We start from the raw sequence: 21310 nt of genomic DNA, 5'->3' as shown, positions 1-21310 counted from the left end.
CCTGCGTTCCTGGGCTCCCAGAGCACCTGTTCCTTCTGGAAGCTGGAGTCCCCAGGTCTGAATCTCTTCCCCTGCCATCGCTGGCTTTGCCACTTTGCACGTGCTACACAGAGGTTAAGTCAGGGATTGCTTCCGTCCCGGCGCACAGCCGACGGTCATGTCTCACCACTGACACTTAAATTCCCTCTACATTTTAAGTGCAAAAAAATAAAGTGCAAAAAAAATTTGAAATTTGTTCAAAGTAATTTCTGAAAGGGAAAAGAAAAAGAGCTATTTTGCTTCACTTCCTCGTACAGGCCTCTCCTAGTTTCTGGTGTTCTGCAGTCTGTGCTCACAGAAAGGACTGAACCCCGGTGAGAAGGCAGCCGCTGGACGGGGCATCCCAGCACGTTCTTTGCCCCTGAGTAGGGGGGCACTTTGTTTCACTTTTCTTCCGTTTTTCTGTGTTTTTAGATTTTTAACTGTGAGCAGGAATTTTACAGACAGAATGTTTGTGTCTTTGGAGAGAAGCAGGGCTACCTCACATGGGGGCCCCCAGGGGACCCCAGTGGGAGGGGGCGGCTGCCTCTGCAAGGTCAGTGTCCACGGTTACAGCCGCCAGCCCCACCTGGTGTCTGGATGGGCCAGGGAAGCATCCAGAGTGCATGTGGGAAACACAAAATACTGAGGGTGCAGGGATGTAATCCGGGAGCGGGGAGACACCTCGGGAAACCGACTCTGCTGCAGAATTTCCTTTATTTGAGTCAGTGAGGAGAAGAGGTATGTGCGTGGCGGGGGGAGGCTCAGGGTGAGGACAAAGCCCCAGCTTCAGAATGAAGGGACATCCCTGCCCTGGAACCACTAAGGGACAGGGGCCAAGGGAGCTTGGGTAGGTCCAACCCAGAGGGGCCGGGGGCCCCCAGCAGGGAGTTGCCTTCCTTCAGGGACCCCAGGTTTCCACCCTCGCCCGGACTTCAGAGGCCCTGTAGGAGTGTGCAGGGTGTGGGGGACAGAAGGCCTCACTTGGGAGAGGAAGAGCTTCCACCCCAGGGCTATCTTCAAGGACAGGAGAGGTTATGAAGGGGGTCTTGAGGGTCCTGCTGCCAGTTCCTGCTTTCTTCAAACCTCCAGGATGGGGAAGGACAGACGCCAGAACTCCCGGGGATCACCTTTTTCGGGGATATTTGGTAGTCTGAGCCATCTACCCGGAAATCTGCTTTTCCTTTGCAATGCAGTGGAAAAAACCTGATATTCAGGGAGCAGAGAGTTGGGGAGATAGGTTTTCGTTGCCTTGTTCTCAAGCACACGCACGAGCACACGCACACCAACACGCATGCACGTCCAGGATGGCGGGGTCACAGGGACGCTGGGTAGGAAGGCCTGTGGAGCAAACGTGGACCCGGTGTTCAACCATGTCCTGCGGGAGGCAGGTGGCTATTTCTGACGGCCTCTGGGCCTTTCTACTTGGTTTTTAGCTGCTTCAGGTACTCCAGGATGTCCGATCTGACGGTGCTGATGGGAGCCTTGTGGAACCAGCGCATGACAGGGACCCCATTGGGCCCCACCAGGAACTTCTCAAAGTTCCAGCGGATGTCATGGACCTTCATGGGCTCCCAGAACAGCTGGTCTGGTGAGCCCAAAAGATCAGAGGTCGGAGGGCAGGAGTTCTGGAACAGACACATGAAAAATAGAAAATAGTTTTTTTCACCCCGTGCTTCTGTAAGGTCCAGTTTTATCTGGAACCCTAGAGTACTCACCATCCACGTGTCAACATGTGAACCCCCGACGTGCCCCCAGTGAACCACACATTTTAACGCAACATCACCAATACAACAACCAAGAGCTAGAGAGTATGACAGAAAATACTCCTCCCTTCCCAGTCTGCCTCTCCCATGATTGTATCATGGTGCTTCAGTAAAATAATAGCTTCTGGTTTCTTTGCTAAGTCCTACCATTTCTATAGCTTTGGTTTTCTTACCCGAAAAAAGAAATGGTTCGGTTTAGAGTTGTGGTTCCCAGAGTTTGGGGCTTCATAGGGTGGTAAAGGTTTAATAACTATTTTCCGGAGATGAATGTAGAATAACCAACATTTATTTTGACAATAAGAAAAATCAAGAGTCTACCTAACTGTAAAATTTAAAATTAGCAGACTTTTAAAGGATTAGGTCGAAGAAAAATCAATAGCATCACCATTTTTGAGCAAGAGAAATGGCAAACTTTATAGGATTTGACAAATAATTTAATATCAGAATAAATGATGGTCTTTTAGATTCAAGGAGCTGAGCTTTGCGAAAAACTCCCCACATTGCCTTTTTTTTTTTTTTCTTCAGTCTGCAATGGATGGGTGAAAATTTCAACGGGGACCAGACTTGTTTGGCAGACCAGCATGTGGGCACCTGTGGCCTAAGAGAACCTGGGTGGTTCTAAGACTCGGTGACGCTAAGACAAGTTGCCATACGCACTCTACGTTATGAATCCCATGTCCGTCTCCCTGACTGGAGCCTCCAGGGAAGGGCTGGGCCTCATTAGTACTTTTGGGCTCCCAGCGGGCAGAGATCCTCACACCTATGGGGATTCCATAAACGACCGCCGAAGAGTGAATCGCTACCCTTCAGTAAGGGGCGCTGGTCCACATCAGGACTGTCACAGGTTACATTTCCTGTAGTTGAAGCTCGAGCCTCACCGTGGACATTGCCATGATTCTTGAACTTATCTAGGCATTTCTTTCCGAGGAGTCCACCCTCGATCCAAAACGAGCCCCATGCTTTCGGGGCATCTCTGCCTATGACCAACGCCTGCCAGGTGTGTGGGCACTCACCTTCAGGAAGGTAAAGACCTTCTGTTCGTTTTCTCCATTCACGTCCCCTTTCTCAAAGAGCTGAAAACTGGGGACGAAGCCGCCACCTGGACGCACATACCTGCAATGAGCCAGCGTGTTCCCAAGAGGGCGCAAGTTAGGACAAGGAGGGATGGTGAAGGCCACCCTAACTCTACCACAAAAGGAAGTCAGGATAAAGAGGGAGACACGGAAGACAGGGAAGGTGAGGAAAGAGAGGTCTCGGGGAGTCAGGACATCATGCTTTATGGAGCCAGTAGAGACTTCCAAGAAAACTGGAAGGCATATTTTAAGGTCAGGATCCCGATTCATTTTTATTGCCCACATTCCTGCCGTCGTCCCGCACTTTTCCATTGGACATTCCCCTCGTGTCATTATCAAGGAGCTCAAGGCAGAGCGAACGCTTGAGCACGGCCAGCAGGCAAGTTTGCACGCAAAGCTTCACAATGATGTTCTTGGACCCAACGATCCACCACCCACCCTGGAAGTTTCCAGAGGAAGCCGGCCTCCAGGCAGAAGGAGGAAGGGAAATCCTGGCAGGGTCTCTGCAGGGTCCCAGCAGGCACTCACTTGAGCCCGGAAAGGATCTCTGAGTTCTTTCCTGGTTCTTGTTTTCCAAACTGGTTGCAGGGAAAGCCCAGCACGACCACGCCATAGTGCTTCAGCTCGTCCTGAAGTGCGTTCAGTTCTGTGGGAAGACAGCAGCATGGGCAGACTGGCCTGCAGGCCACCCTGCACAGGGAAAGACCACTGGATGGACCCATTGATCATATGAATAAACTGAGGCCTATGAGCGAGAAGTTCAAGGTGACAGAGACTGAGGAGGCAGGGCAGGAAGCCGGAACAGAGTTTCCAGAACCAGACCCAAACAGCGGCCATTGTTCTTGTGTGGTGGTTCCCGTAAGTGGCTCTGCTGCGTCATCCAGTGGGGGTGCTTGTTAGAAAGCACAGGTCGGTTAGCCCTGTGGGGCAGGGGTGAGGAAAGGGGCAGGGCCGGGGGCCTGTGTGATTCTGAGTGGAAGTAAGCTTTAAATGCCACTGCCACCTTCCTTAGTGGTAGACTGACTGACTGGCCAAAAATTTCCAAGGCAAAGGCAAACAAAATGGACAAGCTACCCACCCCCCACGATGCCCCACGACCACACACCTGATGCCCAGGCCTCCTCCCAGGAGCACTCTCGGGTCCTGTCACCTGGGCGCAGCAATTCAGAGCCTGGTTCCAGAGCATTCTCTCCCCTCTTGTTTACTCTGCTTCCTTGGAACGCTCACGGGGATTCCAGACCACAAACTCCTGTGCTCGCCTGCTGCCAGAAGCTGCTGACTTGTGTCCAGAGCCTGCCAGCATCTCATCTTCAGCCACTCTCAGTCCCCACGTATTCGGTCCGCATTACCAGTGCCAGTCAGTCCACGCAGACTCCGCTCTGGGCTCTGCCGCGGCTGCCTCCCCCAAAAACCTCTTCTTAAGTGACAGTGCCTTCCTGTTTGCGTATGTTTCTTCAGCGACCGTCCGTACTCACCTTTGTCTTTAACCCTCAAGAACAGTCCCTTCCTGTGGCAGAAACACCTAGCCGATCCTGGCTCTAATGCTTCGGCGGATTCCTTTAACTCTCTCAATTTCCCCATCTGGGGTAAAGTTTGAATGAGACGCTCTTTACGATTTTCATGCGCCAGTTTAATAAATTATATCGCAGCAACAGCGTGGAAACTATGCCTTCGCATAAATGAGGACACTCATCACGCACTGACACACAATAACATCCAAGATGCTTGATTATGTGAAAAAGCAAGGTGCGGGACTGCATGTGTGTATTTGTGTATTTCTACAGGAGAGAGGTATCTGCCTGCATAGACATTAGAGGTTTATGAAAGTCTACACCCTAAACGGACGACAGTGGTTTTCCAAAAAGAAAGAAATGTGGACGTTTGCACTGTTAAAGCCTTTTGTATCTTTTACATTTTGAATGTTGCGAATACAGTCCCTTTTCAGAACAAATTTAAATTAAAACTGAACACTTAAAAGCAGATTCTCATTCCACGGAATTGCTGTTTATATATCACAACTTTGTTTTTGCTTTTTTTTTTTTTTAATCTTTTTTTTTTTAATTTTTTAACGTTTATTTATTTTTGAGACAGAGAGAGACAGAGTATGAACGAGGGAGGGTCAGAAAGAGGGAGACACAGAATCTGAAACAGGCTCCAGGCTCTGAGCTGTCAGCACAGAGCCCGACACGGGGCTCGAACTCACAGTCTGAGAGATCATGACCTGAGCCGAAGTTGGACGCTTAACCGACTGAGCCACCCAGGCACCCCTGTTTTTGCTTTTTTAATTTAAGTAGGCTTCATGCCCAGTGTGAGGCTTGAACTCATGACCCTGAGATCAAGGTCACAGGCTCTACCAACTGAGCCAGCCAGGCACCACTAAACGTCATTACTTTTAAACTTACTATATTGTTTCCAATTTAACTGTTTGAAGGGAGAAAACTGCTACTTGCTAAGTGATATTAAACTGTTATTTAGGCTCTTATAATTAGATCCTGAGGTGTTGTAAAAATTAAGTAAAAATTTAGTCTGTAGCTTTTCAGGGTTTTTCCTAGGGCCAATTGTACGTAAAAAAATAATAAATATAAAGTGACCCCCCCAAACTATTTTAAATGTAAGATCTTTCCATAATCTGTGCTTTTGAGAGTATCTTTTTATACACAATTTCACCATTAAATTTAAAAAGCCTTTAGAGTCCCTTGGTGAATGTGAACCATTTTTTTGGTGGTTCTTTGAAAATTAACTAATTATAATATATATAATATACTTTTATGTTACATATAACTATATAATTTATTTTAAATATTATATTTAATTATGTACATTATATAATTATATACGTATAATTATAATATATATTATATATAATTATGAAATTCATATAATTTTGCCTAAATCAAGCAGCCCCCTCCGTGTTAGCCCTTGTAGGCTGCTGTAACAAAATACCATAGACCTAGAGGCTGAGGAACAATAACAGTGTATTGCTCACAGTACTGAAAACTGGAAGCCGGAAGTCATGGTGCCGTTGTGGTAGGTTCTGGCGAAGACTCTCTACTCTACCAGACTGCACACTGCCCAGCTTCTCCCTGTGTCCCCCCACGGTGCAAGGGCTGGGCGTTCCGTGGGGTCTAATCCCTCCATGGGGGCCCCACCCTCGTGACCTTCTCCGTGTCCCCCCACGGTGCAAGGGCTGGGCGTTCCGTGGGGTCTAATCCCTCCATGGGGGTCCCACCCTCGTGACCTTCTCCGTGTCCCCCCATGGTGCAAGGGCTGGGCGTTCTGTGGGGTCTAATCCCTCCATGGGGGCTCCACTCTCATGACCTCAGTACCTCCTGAAGGCCCCATCTCCTATCACCATCATATTGGGCATTAGGATTTCAACATATGATTTTGGGGGGACACAAACATTCAGACCATAGCACCTGCTAAGTATTAATTTTAAAATATCAAAATTTAGGGGCGCCTGGTGGCTCAGTCAGTTAAGGATCTGCCTTCAGCTCAGGTCATGATCTCATGCTTTGTGAGTTCAAGCCCTGAGTCGGGCTCTGTGCCGACAGCTCAGAGCCTGGAGCCTGCTTTGGGTTCTGTGTCTCCCTCTCTCTGCCCCTCCCCACTTGCACTCTCTCTCTCTCTCTCTCTCTTTCTCAAAATAAACATTAAAAAATAAAATAAAAATATCAAAATGTAGTGAACCACGTATCTTAGAGATGAGGTTGCAATGTACTTAAACTTAAGTGGTGTTAAAAGAGAAAATTCCTGGCGGCACCTGGCTCGCTCAGTCAGAAGTGTGTGAGACTCTTGATCTTGGGGTTGTGAGTTCAAGCCCCACATGGGGTATAGAGATTACTTAAATTAAAACTTAAAAAAAAAAAGAGAAAGTTCTTGAATTTCTTATTATTGAAGTTCCATTAAGACAAATTGATGGGAATAAAAAGAAAAAAGGACAAATTGATGGGACTTTCTATTTAAAAATTTTTTAAAATTTATTTATTTTGAGAGAGAGAGAGAGAGAGAAAGAGAGAGCAGGGAAGGGGTAGAGAGAGGGAAAGAGAGAGAATCCCAAGCAGGCTCCACACTGACAGCATGGGGGCTCAATCTCACACACCACGGGATTGCGACCTGAGCCGAAATCAAGAGTGGGACGCTTAACCAACCGACTAAGCCGCCCAGGCTGGGCGCCCAGGAAATTTGTTTTTGATCAGTTGAATAGATACCAATGTGGACATGTCAACATGTGGGACATTCTTCTTAAAAGCTGTTCGTGTATTATTTTGATTCCGTTCTTTGTAGCGTTTGGTGCACTTAACCTTTTGAATTAACTGTGAAAACAGGCATTTTAAAAAGGCAGAAAAATTCTTGGTGTGTCAGAAACTGCATTTATCTCTACTGCAATCCATCTAAAACTTTATTTTTTTTTAATTTTTTTTTCAACGTTTATTTATTTTTGGGACAGAGAGAGACAGAGCATGAACGGGGGAGGGGCAGAGAGAGAGGGAGACACAGAATCAGAAACAGGCTCCAGGCTCTGAGCCATCAGCCCAGAGCCCGACGCGGGGCTCGAACTCACGGACCGCGAGATCGTGACCTGGCTGAAGTCGGACGCTTAACCGACTGCGCCACCCAGGCACCCCCATCTAAAACTTTAAATAACCACGTCTGGACCAACAGGGAACCCAGAGTCTTCCCCAGGAGTTCACGGAAAGAAAGAATCCACCTCAGGCATGGCAGAAGGTTGGGCCAGGTTTGGAGAGATACAGCATCTTCCCAAACGGCCACCACCCCAAAGATCATCGCTTACAAAACCACATCTCCCTCTTCTGTCCTGTGGCAGTGCCGTGGAACCCGAGTGTGTTCTAAAAGATCAGAGATCAGTCCTCTCTGCTGTTGTCACCAGCGGGCAAGGAAGACAGAGGTGGCCCCTGAAAGCCAGGCTCTGGCCTGGGAGTCCAGCCACGGCTTGGCGTTTCCCTGGTACAGTTACACAGGACATCAGTGTCGCACAACACGGGACCACGAGGAATTAAGACAAAACAAGACCACTCCATAATCACATTGGCACACAGACAAAACATGAACCCGGTCCAAATCGCAAAAATGCCCCAAATTTGACTATTCTTGTCAATGTAAAGGACTTCTGCTTCTTCACTGGCTACAGTTTTAGCCTTATTTTATCCTCCTACCTCGTAGATAGGATCTACTGAGACAAAATTTTTTTTTAATGTTTGTATATTTTTGAGAGAGAAGGACAGAGCATGAGTGGGGGAGGGGCAGAGAGAGGGAGACACACACACACACACACACACACACACACACACACACACACAATCTGAAGCAGGCTCCAGGCCCTGAGCTGTCAGTACAGAGCCCGACACAGGGCTTGAACTCGTGAACAGTGAGATCATGACCTGAGCTGAAGTCGGACACTTAACCGACTGAGCCCCCCCAGGCGCCCCTATGAAGGTGTATCTTTTTAAAAAAAATTTTTTTTAATGTTTTATTTTATTTTTGAGACAGAGAGAGACAGAGCATGAGCAGAGGAGGGGCAGAGAGAAAGGGAGACACAGAATCCGAAACAGGCTCCAGGCTCCAAGTTGTCAGCACAGAGCCCAATGCGGGGCTCGAACTCACGGACCGCGAGATCATGACCTGAGCCCAAGTTGGATGCTTAACCGACTGAGCCCCTCAGGCGCCCCTATGAACGTGTATCTTAATCATTGTCACAGAACTGTCCCCGCTTCTTCACTTCCTGACAGCATCCAGTTCAGGGCAAAGCTTCCACCCCTTGAATTCTGCCCCAGAGCACCCAACACAAGCCCAGATTCTCAAATAAGTTCTTTCCAGCACCTTCTTACTGAGGAGCCCCATGGTTCCCCACAGTAAATGTTCTACCTCAGGGCGTCGAGGAACAAACCACCGCGTTTGGTGACAGGTACGTTCCTGGCCTCTGCATCTTCGGGAGAATCTTATTTCTCAGATCTGGAGATAATTGTGTTGGCCCCCAAGGAGTAGAGTGGTGGCAGGACTGAGGGGGACGGACGCATGTGATCACCACCCCCTCCCCCAATGGCAAATTGGGAAAACCTCTGGAATTAGGATGTGGCCATCTGACAAAGCTGGTTCCAAAAGAATTGAAACACGCGTTCTTACCAGGATACTGAGCTGTCAAGCCACAGTAGGAGGCCACGTTGACGAAGAGGACGACCTTGCCCGCGTACTGCTTGAACTGGATGTAGTCCCCGTCACTGAGCGTGAGGGCACCGTACTCGTAGATGGTGCCTGTCACCCCCGTATAGCAATCCATCTGGAATGTAACAAAAACAACCATAATGAGATGGTATTGACATAAACAATGATCCCCAACACCCGTGGACTTTTGCAAAGTGCTTGATGGTCTTTCATGTAGTACCGTGGAAGTCTAAGAACTGAGGACACTTTTTCCAGCAATATTTTTAGTTATGGCGAGGCCGCCACTAGAATGTGTGTCTTGTAAGTGACATTCCTTTTTTTGGGGGGGGTGGCTGTCCGGCTTCGTTGGTAGAGCACATGACTCTTGATCTTGGGGGTGTGAGTTTGAGCCCCACATTTGGTGTAGAGATTATTTAATTTTTAAAAAATGTTTACTTACTTTTGAAGGAAAGAGAGAGAGAGAGAGACAGAGCATGAGTGGGGGAGGGGCAGAGAGAGAGGGAGAAACAGAATCTGAAGCAGGCTCCAGGCTCTGAGCTGTCAGCACAGAGCCCGACGTGGGGCTTGAACTCATGAGCCATGAGATCAGGACCTGAGCTGAAGTTAGAGGCTTAACCGACTGAGTCACCCAGGGGCCTCAGGTGTAGAGATTATTTAAAAATAAAATATTTTTTTAAAAAGTGCCTGTATGTGCATGTGTGTATGTTTGTGTGTGCATGTGTATATATGTGCATGCACATATGTGTAGGCACACACGTGTGCGTTTATGTGCACGTGTGTGCGTGCATGCATGCGAATGCACGTGTGTATGTCTGCATGCATGCACACATGTATGTATGTGCACGCGAACATGTGTGTGTGTGTGTGTGTGTGTGTGCGCGCGCACATGTGATGCTCTAGCCGTCCCTGGAAGATCAGTACGAGTGTCCCCCGTGCTCTGACACTGCACTCTAACACCATGCTCCAGTCATCCCAGCCCTTCTAGAGTTTGCTTAAGAGATCTCTGCGGTTTTACATCCATTTTTCATCGATACGTTCTTAAACTGTGATTTCCTTCCCCCAGAGCTGGGCCAATAACGTGTTCTCCATCTGGGTCCCATGGAGGCCGTGCCCAGAGCTTTGCCAGTGCGGTGCTCACTGGTACAGAACTCATCTTTCTTGTCCCCTTTGTGGACAGCCGTGACTGCCCCTGGATGAAATGGGACACAGGGGAAGGAGCTGCCCACCCACAAGCAGCCGTGTTCCAGGCAGACCGGGCCGGGTGACAGGCTGGACTGCTCTTGTCTGAGGAGATGGCAGACCCCCGGAGACTGCACAGAAGTCAGAGGATTCTAGAACGATGGAGCGGGAGCCTCCAGGGATCTGGTCCATAAAGGACGGCTTGGAGCAGTAAGGGGACCGCCTATGGACGAGCTTCCGCAGGGAAAGGCCACATGCTGTCCACTTCTTGAGTCTGTAGCTGCTTCCTCACTGTCCTGGAGGAGGAGGTGACCCTGGGCAGGTGCCTTCTCTAGGTGTCCGCCCGTTCGTCCACACCGGAGCACACACGTTGATCCAAACGTCTGGGAACGCTGGCCTCCGAACGCCCCTAAGATGCTGTCATCCGTGCGCCTGTGTTCCTGTGCCCCTGCCTTGGCTCCACGCAAACCCTTCCTACTAGTTGCCTTTTTCGCTACTTAACTTAAAACATCACATGGAGGGGCGCCTGGGTGGCTCAGTGGGTTAAGCGACCGACTTCAGCTCAGGTCATGATCTCACAATTTGTGGGTTCCAGCCCCACGTCGGGCTCTGTGCTGACAGCTCAGAGCCTGGAGCCTGCTTCGGAATCTGTCTCCCTCTCTCTCTGCTCCTCCCCTGCTCATGCTCTCCGTCTCTCAAAAATAAACAGTAAAACACACACACACACACACACACACACACACACACTGAAATCGTTCCAAGAGCTGTGATGTGTGCACCTCTTGCCTTCATGCGACCTTGCCTCTGGGCTCAACAACTCCCGGCTTTTGTCTCTCACGTGGATATCACCCCGTAAGTGGGACACAGAACCCCGAGAAAGCCGTACACTTGAAGGGTGGACCTTCCCAACTCCAAGGTGAGTTCTGCTCCAGTCTGAAGGGATCAGGATACTCTAAATGCAGCCGTTTATTCAGAGGATGGCTTTCTACCGCTGCCAGTCCGCCCAACCAGGCGGTAGTGGCTGGCACAGACCGGATGCCTCCCACAGGTTGCGTCTCGTCCTCTCGGAGAGGGGAAATGCTCTGACAACAGCTACCAGTCTTTGGGCATTTTATATGCATCATCTTACACATCACAGGGACCAGTGGCAGAGCGCTCAAAGTGGGTTGCGGACCTAGACAAGTATCACCTGGGGACATAATAGCAATGGAAGTTCCTGGCTTCTCCCGAGACCTGCGGAATCGGAAACTTTGCGGGCAATGGGAGAACGAACAAAGGCCGCGTTTTGCTGTGGCTCGCAGTCTCCAGGCAGGGCTCCCGAGGCATGTAGACCGTAACACGCCTACAGCTCCTGCGAGACTTCCTCGCACGTTTTACCACTGCAGCTTTGCTCTGGTCAGTGTGACTTCACTAACCACAAACACCCCCCTACATATACGTTAGCAATCGTCACCAAACATACGATCAGTCTCAGGACTGAGGTCTTACTAAACAGTAATAACTAACCTTATCGTAACAGCAGCTTGCCCCTCAAGGTCTTGGAAGCCTTGCTTCCAAATTCCTTCCCTTATGCTGTCCCCCAACCTCCTGTAACCAGTCACTCCTCACAACCCCAGTGCAGCTCTTCCTGTCCCAGGCTCCTGTCCCTGTGCTATAATGAAACCACCTTTCTGCACTGAAAACGTCTCAAGACTTCTTTCTTGACTGTTCATGGGGGGCCTCCCACCTGGTTGTTGTCTGGGGGTCCCTGCACTTTACCACGGTATTCTCCACCTTCTACAGAGGAGGGGGAGGCCAAGAAAAAGGGACGTAACTGGTTTAAGGCCACAAGTGAGGCTGTTTTTGAATGAATTTGTCTGGTTTTAAAGTTCAAACCTGTCGGTACCTCAAGGCACCTACGGAGTCCCCACCCTGCGTCCTAAGGCTCGTACACACATGTTTTACAGGGTGGCTGGTGACCTCCAGTGTGGGGACTTCGGGGTATCAGGTGCTTTGCGACCTGAGAGCAAATCCTCCTCCTCTGGTACAAGCTTTGTCCCCCAGCCCACCCCCAACCGCTGCTCACCAGCCCACGTCCCCTAAAACTACATTGGGCCAACAAATACTGGCCTTGTGTGTTTTATTATTCCCCGAAAAAAAAAAAAAAAGCCCCTGTTCCCTGACCCTGACGCCCCAGAGTGCATCCCGGCATCAGCTAGCTCCTTTCCCACGAGCTCCAGACCAGGGGCGCGGCACCCAGACAGCCTGGGTCCCACCTGCGGTGGCACCACCGCCCGGCAGGGGGCCGCTCAGCAGGGCTCCGGACACCTCGGCCTCGGACGAGGCCCCGCGGGCCAGGTGAGTCGTCGGGCGCTGCGGTCCGCTAGGTCCCCAACGGGACACTCACCCTCATGGTCTGCGGTTTCGGGGCCGGCTGAGCGAGGCCTCCCAGGAACAGGGGGAAGAGGCACGAAGCCCAGAGCGGCGAGGCCATGGCCGGTGCGCGCTCGCCCAGGAGGCTCTGCGCTGCCCCGGAGCGTCGGCCCCTTTTGAGCGCCCGGCGGGAGCGGGGCGAAGACGCGCCCTCCAATCGCAGGGCGGCGTGCACGCGCGCGCGCGCACACACACACACGCACGCACGCGCACGCACCTGCCCCCTCCCCTCTCCCCTCCCCACTCTCCCTGTCCCCTCCCCGCTGCCTCTGCACGCTCCTCCTCCCCTCCCCTTCCCCGCTCCCCCTGCCCGCTCGCCCCTCCCTCGCGCCTACCGCCCTCCGCTAGCCCGGGTGCATCCGGGAGACGTCTTGCACCCGTTCCGGCGCACGTGTCCGGGCGGGTGGCGGCGGAGGCCGCTCTCTGGGACCGGGAAGTGCCGTCCCCACCCTCTCCAAGTGACCGGCCGCCCCTAGGTGCTCCCCGCATTCTGGAAGTGAAGCTGCCGCCTCTGAATCAGAATCTGCTTTTTCAAAAACGAGCGTCACGTGGTTCGTGTGCGGAGTAAAGTTTGAGAAGCGCAGTCCTGGAGGACGGTACCTCTCGGTCCCGTGTCCCAAACCTCCATCAGTAGTCACGGCGCACTGTGTTTCCTAATGACGCAGTCCGGCCGTGGGGCCCGCGTGTCCCCCGGAGAGGACCTCGTTCGCGTAGGTGGCGCAGCCGGGGGCGGGGGGTCACACCTGCAGGGCGGTCGCAGGAGAGAACGACCTACACTGTGAGTCCGGAGCGGCCCTGGCCTGGGGTCTCTCTCTGTAAAGCACCTGCCCGCTTCCTCCGAAACACCTGTCATTGCAAGGCCCTAACGGACACCGGGCGGGGGCGCTGCAAGGCGTGTGACTGGGTGGAGAGGCGCCCCCACCCGCTCTCCCACCTGCTGCCGCCGGTTTGCCCGCCGGCTCGGCTCGGCTAAAGACCCCTGTGAATGGAGGTGCTAAGTCCTTCCTTCTCGGCTATAAGCCCTTTCCGCTCCGCCTCTGCCAGGATCACCCGCGCGCGCCTCTGCGCCTGACCCCGAGGCTGGCGAACTCTCTGGAAAGACAGGCTTCCCGTCGGCTCAGATCTCCCGGCTCTTCTCAGGGGCCTGTAAACTGGCCTGGTCGCTGATCCCTGTTCCAGCCTGCAGGTCCCCAGGACATTTGCAGCAGCTGAGCAGAAGGCCCCCTGGGGGGGGGGGGGGGAGGTGGTGCGCAGACCTACACGCACTCCCAGGCTCTCCGGCCTCTCCCCGCTCTCAGCCCCCAAATAATGGCCCAACCGCAGACTATGAGGTGACTACGAGGTGCCGGAGACCATTGAGTTCAAGACCCCTGTGCACCACTGACCAGCTCCTTGACGCAGAAAAGGCTCAGGTCTCTGAACCTTAGTTTTCTCATCTGTAATATGGGCATAATTAATAGTGTCTACCCGCTAGGCTTCAGCAGTGCTGATAACGATACAGGACTGAGCCCAGCGCCTGACACGGGCAAACAGCCATTCACACACTCCTCTTCCTGCTTGAGGAACTGAGGCTGGAGGGAGGTCACCAGCGGGCCATGGTGAGATGGGAGCAAACCCGGGGTTCCTGTTGTGGGCCCCTTGGTCGTCTCCCTTATGGACCATCAGTTGTGACCGAATCCCCACCATCTCTTATGTGGACATTTGCTCATCATACAGTACCCCGCCCTTGAGTGGTGAGGACCCTTCATCACAGATCAGCAGTAGGGCCGATGGCCCCAAACCCCAGCTGCCCAGGTCTCGTTCCAACATTCCTCGTGAACTTTCGAGCGCCTTGGGTTGGGGCTTCCAGCAAGCAGAAGTGAAGGTGTGGGGCGCACACCAGGATGCACCTGTCTCCGGTCCACCGGAATGAACGTCAGGGCTCCGGTTCCCTTCTCTCCTCCTTCGGAGCCTGCATCCTGACCTGCTTCCAGGAATTTTGCTTTGGTCCGTCCCTTGTCTCCTTCCTTCCAGAGTCTTCTGTGTCCGTCTTCCTCCACGCTCCGCCTCTGTTGTATGATCTTCTGGAGATCAACTTCGTTGACACCACTCTTATGTTGAAAATGCTTTGGTTCCTCCCTAATTCCTACACCTTTAATTTGAAATTCTATGGAGCACTCCAGATTTGACATCGGCCCGATTTCCGGGCCTATCCTTCACTCTGTAAATACTACGTTTCTGGCAGATTGAACGTGCTCCATCACCCCAAGCCCACCTATCAGGGTGTTGATTCTTGACCTCTTAGGTAAAACCTGGGCCGGTACTTCGGGATCGTTCCTGAAAGGTTTCTTGATAGATTAGTTACATATTTTTATCAAAAATAATGGGACACAATTCTATCAAATAAGACTTCAGAGGTAACTCTCTGAGGCCTGAGATACTATTCAGGTCCTAAAGAGCTTGACCAGGCCTTGAACTGGACCCAAGATCAGGTCTGCTAAAGCCTAGGGCAGAAAAGGGTGAGACTCAGATCAGTTTGTCTCAGTCGCTGTTTCTGTGACCCAGTCAGGACTGAGCAGTTTACAGGACATCGGGAGGGGTCCTGGGGTGGGGGTGGGGGGCAATGATCTGCTCCAGATCATAGGGAGGGGTCCTAAGGGGATCAGTGATCTGCCCCAGATCATAGGGTGTTATGGGCTGAATCATGTTCCCCCAAAAGATATATTGAAGCCCTAACCCCCTGGACCTCGGAATGTGGCCTTATTTGAAGATAGGATTGCTGCCAGTGTGACAAGCTGAGGTCATACTAGAGTAAGGTGGGCCCCTGATCCAATGTGACTGGCGTTTTTTATAAAAGGACTGCCACGGGGCATCTGGGTGGCTCAGTCGGTTAAGTGTCAGACTCTTGATTTGGGTTCAGGTCATGATTGCACGGTTCATGGGATCAAGTCCCACGTTGGGCTGCTCGCTGATATCATGGAGCCTGCTTGGGATTCTCTCTCTCTTCCTCTCTCTCTGCCCCTCCCCCACTCACTCCTGCTCTCTCTCAAAAAAAAAAAAAAAGAAAAAAAATGTTACTTGGCTTCAAATCTAACTTTTTGTTTGATTTTAAAACTTCTTTGACTTCTTTAAATGCACTAACAATACGTATTTGGATTTTGAGAAGAGTGATGATTTTGCTGTTACATTTCTGTCCAAGCTCATGACTACTACAGCCTTACCCTTGAGGATGCCTCAGATCCAGGCTGGCTGTGGCCTTCAGGAGGGCCGCTGGTCCTGAAACTGTGTCCTCGGGGGCCCTGCCACCATTGCCAGAGACCCCACCCTCATCTGCTCCGAGAGATCATTCTTGTGTTCAGTGAGACAAAGGAAACAACATGTGCGGGGGAACGTGCCCTTTCCCAGGTGAAGCCAATGTCCACTACTCCCACCCACATGTTCCAGGAAGTGCCCCCGTGTCCACGCACCACTGTGGGCGCTGGAGACCACGCACCACTGTGGGCGCTGGAGCCACAAGAGTTAACCAACTCGTCCTCCACAGACCCAGCCACCCCCCAGCAAGGCGATGTCCCAGAGCCTCTGTGAGTCTGGCCTTCCTCCTCCCTGGGAAGGAAGGGACACTTCAAGCCAAAGCCTGTCACCTGGGCAGGGATCTGGGCCTATGAGATGAACATCTTCACTGCCTTTGACACTTTGTATCTTTTCATTTCTCCACATCTTTTGGGTTGTTTCCTTGTTTGTTTATTTTGAGGAAGAGAGAAAGCAGGGGAGGGGCAGAGGAAGGGCGACAGAGAGAGAATCCCAAGCAGGCTCTGAGCTGTCAGCAAGGAGCCCATCGCGTGGTTCGAACCCACAAACCGTGAGATTATGACCTGAGCCTAAATCAAGAGTGGGATGCTCAGCAGACTGAGCCACTCAGGTGCCCCCATATTTCCACGTCTTTTAAGAGGAGGCCACCAGACCTCTTGGTGATTTAATTTGACCAGATTTCACCTTGGGAAGACTGGAAAGAGAAAGTATTGACTCGGAAACCTCTAAAATTTTAATGCTTGAATATTTTAGCTTCTTGAATTCATATATGGGCTTTCAGAGGCCCAGAAAGTGGAGCGATTGCCCCTCTGGCCTCGGGTGGCCTTACCCGAAAAGCAAGCACTGGTCTCTGTCCCTGTGCCATCAGGTCAAGTCAGGGGCCACGAAGGGAAGCTGGGAAGTGTCACCTCTTCCAGGGGACTCTCCACCAATGGTTCACACCAAGTTCTGGCCTGGGAGGTCTGTGCAGCTCCCAGCCTATGTTGGGGCAACTCGTCCTCTCTCTGGACACAACCTGCAGGAGCAAAGTAGAAACGCAGGCCTCAGAAGGGGCGCCAGAACCAGAATGGGAGAAGATAGGAGAAACAGAGCAGCGGTGAGGGGGGAGGGGACATCAGGGGGGTAGGGGAAGGAGGGAACAGAGTACGAGGAACAGAAGGGGAGGAGACTCAGTCTGCATCAACTCCCTGTTTACTGAGTATCAGGAATATTTAGGTAGATTTTCTTATGAAAGCATCACCAGAATAACCATAAGGTTAATACTTTCTCCGTGTTATAAGTAAGGATATAAATACAGAGTAAAAACAAATAGCTCCCCAAGTTCCAGGCCGGCCGAGTAATATGTCGAGCTGGGACTCACACTCAAGTATGTTCTGATCCCAAATCCGGACCCTGTGGTAACTGAAGTAACGGCCCCCAAAGATTTCAGGTGTTAATCCCCGGAACCCAGACGTTATCTTATCTGGCGGATTTTGCAGATGTGATCAAGTTAAGGATCTTGGGATAAAGGGATTACCCCGGATGATCTGAGTGGGCACTAAATACAATCACACGCATTCTTAGGGGAGGGAAGCAGGGAGGTTTTGCTAAGAAGACAGGACAGATGCGACAATGGGAGCAGAGGTTGGAGCAGCGCCAGGAAGGGGTCACGAACCTTCTTCCGGTTGCTGTTGACATGTTCCTCCTTCTGAGCCCTTACCACAAGCAGCCTTTCATATCTCTGTTTCTGCAACAGTGACGTAAGGCATTTTGGGCTTTTTCTATCATGGACCTCAAGATTCTTCGAGTCTCCACACATTATCCAATTCCAAAGCCACTTTGAGATATGTATAAAACAGATAAATATATAGATATATCCCTATTTATATCCACATTTATCTCCTATTAAATATGTAGATATCTAAAAAATAAATATATAGATATCTGTATCAATGTAGGTGTATTTATGTTTGTGTATATATGTATAGGTAGAGAGACAGAGAGGGAGGGAGGGCGATTTCTTATAAGGAATCGGCTCATGTAACTGTGGAGGCTGGGAAGTCCCAAGATCGGCTATCAGCTGGCTGAGAACCAGGACAGCTGATGTAGTTCTAGTCTGAGTCTGAAGGCAGAAGACTGGTGCTCCAGCTCGAAGACAGGCAGAGAGAAAGAATTCTTTCTTACTCAGCCCTTTTTTTTTTTTTTTTTTTTTATGTTTAGACTTTCAACAGATAGGATGAGGCCCACCCACGTTGTGGAGAGCAATCTGTTTTCCTCATGCTGCCAATTTAAGTGTTACTCCCGGGGCACCTGGGTGGCTCAGTCGGTTGACCATCCGGCTGTTGGTTTTGGCTCAGGTCGTGATCTCACGGTTTTGTGGGTTCGAGCCCCGCGTTGGGCTCTGTGCTGACAGTGTAGAGCCTGCTTGGGATTCTCTCTCTCCCTCTGTCTCTCTGCCCCTCCCCCACTCACGCTATCTCTGTCTCTCAAAATAAATAAATAAATGTTACTTTCATCTGAGTGATGAATCACTAAATTTTACTCATGAAACCATTATTACACTATATGTCAACTAACTTGGATTTAAGTAAAATTTAAAAAATTAAAAAATATGTATATATGTCACTCTCATCTGGAAACACCCTCACAGACACACTCAGAAATAATATTCACCCAAAATATATGGGCACCCCATGGCCCAATCAAGTTGACACATGAAATTAACCATCATGGTGAATGTATTATGAAGATTGACAATGTGAACAACATCTTTTTCTTTATATATTTAGATAGGTAATGTCTACCTATGTTTAATCACAACAGTAATATACCATATAATTATATAATTCAAGAGATTGGATATAGTGTTATAAAATTCTAAGGTCTTTACATTGCCGAGAAAGAGGGTAAAATGAAGCAGATTAACTATTTATTAATAGAATCTGATATATCCCGGATGCATTTCGTAATCTCAAAGAATGTTCAAAGTGTATATAATCATCAACCTTATGGGAGTGGGGGAGGGGGAATAAACATATACCAAATAGTTCAAAAGAAAACTAGAATGAGAGAATATGGGATATAGAACAGAAGAGACAAAATAGACACCTAACACAGAAAGATAAATTAATGCTTGAAAGTAAAGGGTAGGAGTTACTAAGCATAAATAAACCAAAATAAAATTCGCTATGTTGTTTACAGACAAGGTAGACTCTAAGGCAAAATGGATAACAAAGGATTTAGAAAATTTTTTCATACTGATTAAGCAGATAATTCGCCAGGAAGATATAATTACTGTAAGTTTGTAAGCACCTGATAGCATAACTAACGATACATAAATTAAAAATTGGCAGAAACTGGGTCACCTGGGTGGCTCAGTTGGCTAAGCATCTGACTCTCAATCTCAGCCCTGGTCTTGATCTCGGTGTTGTGAGTTCAAGCCCTGAACTGGGCTCTGTGCTGGGTGTGAAGCCTGCTAGAAAAAAAAAAAGTTATTAAAAACTGACAGAACTCTACAGAGAAATATACAAATCTGCATATAGTGGAAAACTCTAACATACTCCTTTTAGTAACAGAAAAAGCAGGAAAAACATGAATAATGGCATATGAGATTTAATCAGCACAGTTACCAAATTAGACCTAGCAGACATATATAGAACACCTAACAACTGCAGAATACATATTATTTTAAAGCACACGTGGAATATTTACAAAAATTGACCATATGCTGGGCTATAAACCAACTATAAATTTGAAATGAAATGAAATTTGAAATTTGAAAGTATACAGATCTCGTAGAGCAGAGTAACAGGATCAACCAGAAAAGCCTGCTCGTGCATGCCTGCTGACCTACAACGTATTTCCACGCATCTGCTGTGCGTGTGATTCTACTTCTTAGATTTCTAGCAAAGACATGCTTTCGAACTGTTGTCTCCTTGTTCTTAGCATGCTGAGCCTTGATTGCTCTAGGTCCCCAGGAAGCCCTAGCATATGCATAGATGAGCATACAGAGGCTTTTTACACAAGCTTTGCTTGTACGAGGTCACCAGTTACGGAACTGTCCTGGGCACCACACTTCGATGCCACAGCACACGTACAAGCACGGAATGTTACTTCTGTGCACTAGCTGTCAGAGCTCAGAAGGCCTATGTGTGTGTGTGTCTCCTTCGGTGGGGGCAGGTAGGGCCTCCGACAGGCACAGCCGCGGACTTCCAGTTTTTCAAGCTGTAGCCTGAACACACTAGCTCGGGACCAGAGAGACACTGTGAGCTTCTAGGGATAGCTGTATTTGTTTCAAAGGCTCCGAATAAATTGGGAACTGGAAAAAATATTTGGCCAGAACATCCACTCTCAGTTTCTGGATGAAACTCATGTCCTTAGAGGAAAAGATTTTGTGTTCCTGCTATTTTCAGCAAACCTAACATCGCTACAGCCAGCAAGAGTATTGAGGGATCGGGAACCCCTTGGTGTCATAACCGTAGTGCGCAGCGTCGTTTTTCTAGAGAGTGAGGAGTCCACAGTTTTCAACAGATCTGTAAAATGGCTTCTGTGCGTCCAACCGGATCTACGAGCTATTCCTCTAAGACCTCTAGAGGTCTACCTACTCATCCGACGAGTGTTCATTAAGCTCCGGATGAATAAAAGCAGGTGACTTTTAGACAAGCTGGACAGAGTGAGGTTTACACCTCACGGGTAGGTAGACCTTAAAGCGACGTATGCTTGTTTCATTGAATAAACAAGAAAGTTGCAGAATTTGAGAAGCCCCGGAAAGAAGACCACAGATGAGATCACACAGCGTAACCAGGAGGAGTCAGAGGGGGTCCCTCCCTCCAGGGGACCCGGGAGGTGAGACCTGGGACACGGCAAGACTTAGGGAGAGGCAGCGCCGGGTGGAGGTGGCTGGCAAGACCCAGAACAGACCGGAGCGGCTGGAGGATGCGAGGGCCCCGACTCCGGGGCGCCTCGTGGTCGTCTGGATTCTGTACGTTCGCTGAGCAGCCTCGGGACCCGCAAGCGGGAAAACGCCGTGTCAGATTTAACCGCGTATTTTTACAACGTTCACTCTGCCTGCTGCATCGTAAAGGGCCTGTGGGGGCCCAAATCGAGGCAGACAGATGACCGATCATTTCTTCCTCCCTTCATGAGTTCATCTAGTTTCTCTGCGTTACCGGCTCGCTCGGTTCTTGACCCAGACGCATGGAAGGATGGAGACGCGACACCAGCGTGGGGGCATAGTTCATAGGGCTGCCACGTACCGTTCACGCAACAGAGAAAGCGGGCCACTGCGGAGCGAGAGTGGGACCGGCCCCGGAAGCTCTAGCCGCATCCTCTTAAATTTGCTTTGTGTACGAGCAGATTGGGCTTGGATTGACTTGCTTGACCGGCAGCTGGTGGGTCCATCACACTTTGGCT

General features: G+C 50.1%; 2 protein-coding genes across 5 annotated transcripts in view; both read right to left on the bottom strand.

Annotated features, from left to right (window-relative positions):
* The window catches only part of LOC123609414 (zinc finger protein with KRAB and SCAN domains 4-like), a 455099-nt gene that overhangs the window by 199131 nt on the left and 234658 nt on the right, over positions 1–21310 (bottom strand). The gene's annotated exons all lie outside the window — the stretch shown is intronic.
* Positions 717–17808, bottom strand: GPX6 (glutathione peroxidase 6). Of its 3 annotated transcripts, XM_045500530.1 has the most exons (6): positions 17574–17808; positions 16749–16934; positions 9002–9155; positions 3386–3503; positions 2798–2897; positions 717–1646 (listed from the first exon to the last, which is right to left on the bottom strand). In XM_045500530.1, exons 2-6 carry the CDS (start codon positions 16782–16784, stop codon positions 1440–1442), a joined length of 615 nt encoding a protein of 204 aa, XP_045356486.1. In that variant the 5' UTR covers positions 16785–16934; positions 17574–17808; the 3' UTR covers positions 717–1439. The 3 variants fall into 3 exon arrangements, with proteins under 3 accessions (XP_045356486.1, XP_045356487.1, XP_045356484.1); XM_045500531.1 differs by having other exon boundaries at positions 16749–17808; XM_045500528.1 differs by lacking the exons at positions 16749–16934; positions 17574–17808 and adding an exon at positions 12606–12766.

This window comes from Leopardus geoffroyi, chromosome B2 (assembly GCF_018350155.1).
Source record: "Leopardus geoffroyi isolate Oge1 chromosome B2, O.geoffroyi_Oge1_pat1.0, whole genome shotgun sequence".
Lineage (NCBI taxonomy): Eukaryota > Metazoa > Chordata > Mammalia > Carnivora > Felidae > Leopardus > Leopardus geoffroyi.
Note: the sequence above shows the minus strand (reverse complement) of the source record. Positions and strands in the feature narration are given on the sequence as shown.

Coding starts and splice junctions, on each gene's coding strand:
- GPX6 (XM_045500528.1), bottom strand. CDS start 12,692: ATGGCCTCGCCGCTCTGGGCTTCGTGCCTCTTCCCCCTGTTCCTGGGA. Junction 9,156..12,605: donor CGAAACCGCAGACCATGAGG/GTGAGTGTCCCG, acceptor GTTACATTCCAG/ATGGATTGCTATACGGGGGT. Junction 1,647..2,797: donor AGGTCTTTACCTTCCTGAAG/GTGAGTGCCCAC, acceptor TGTCTGTTCCAG/AACTCCTGCCCTCCGACCTC.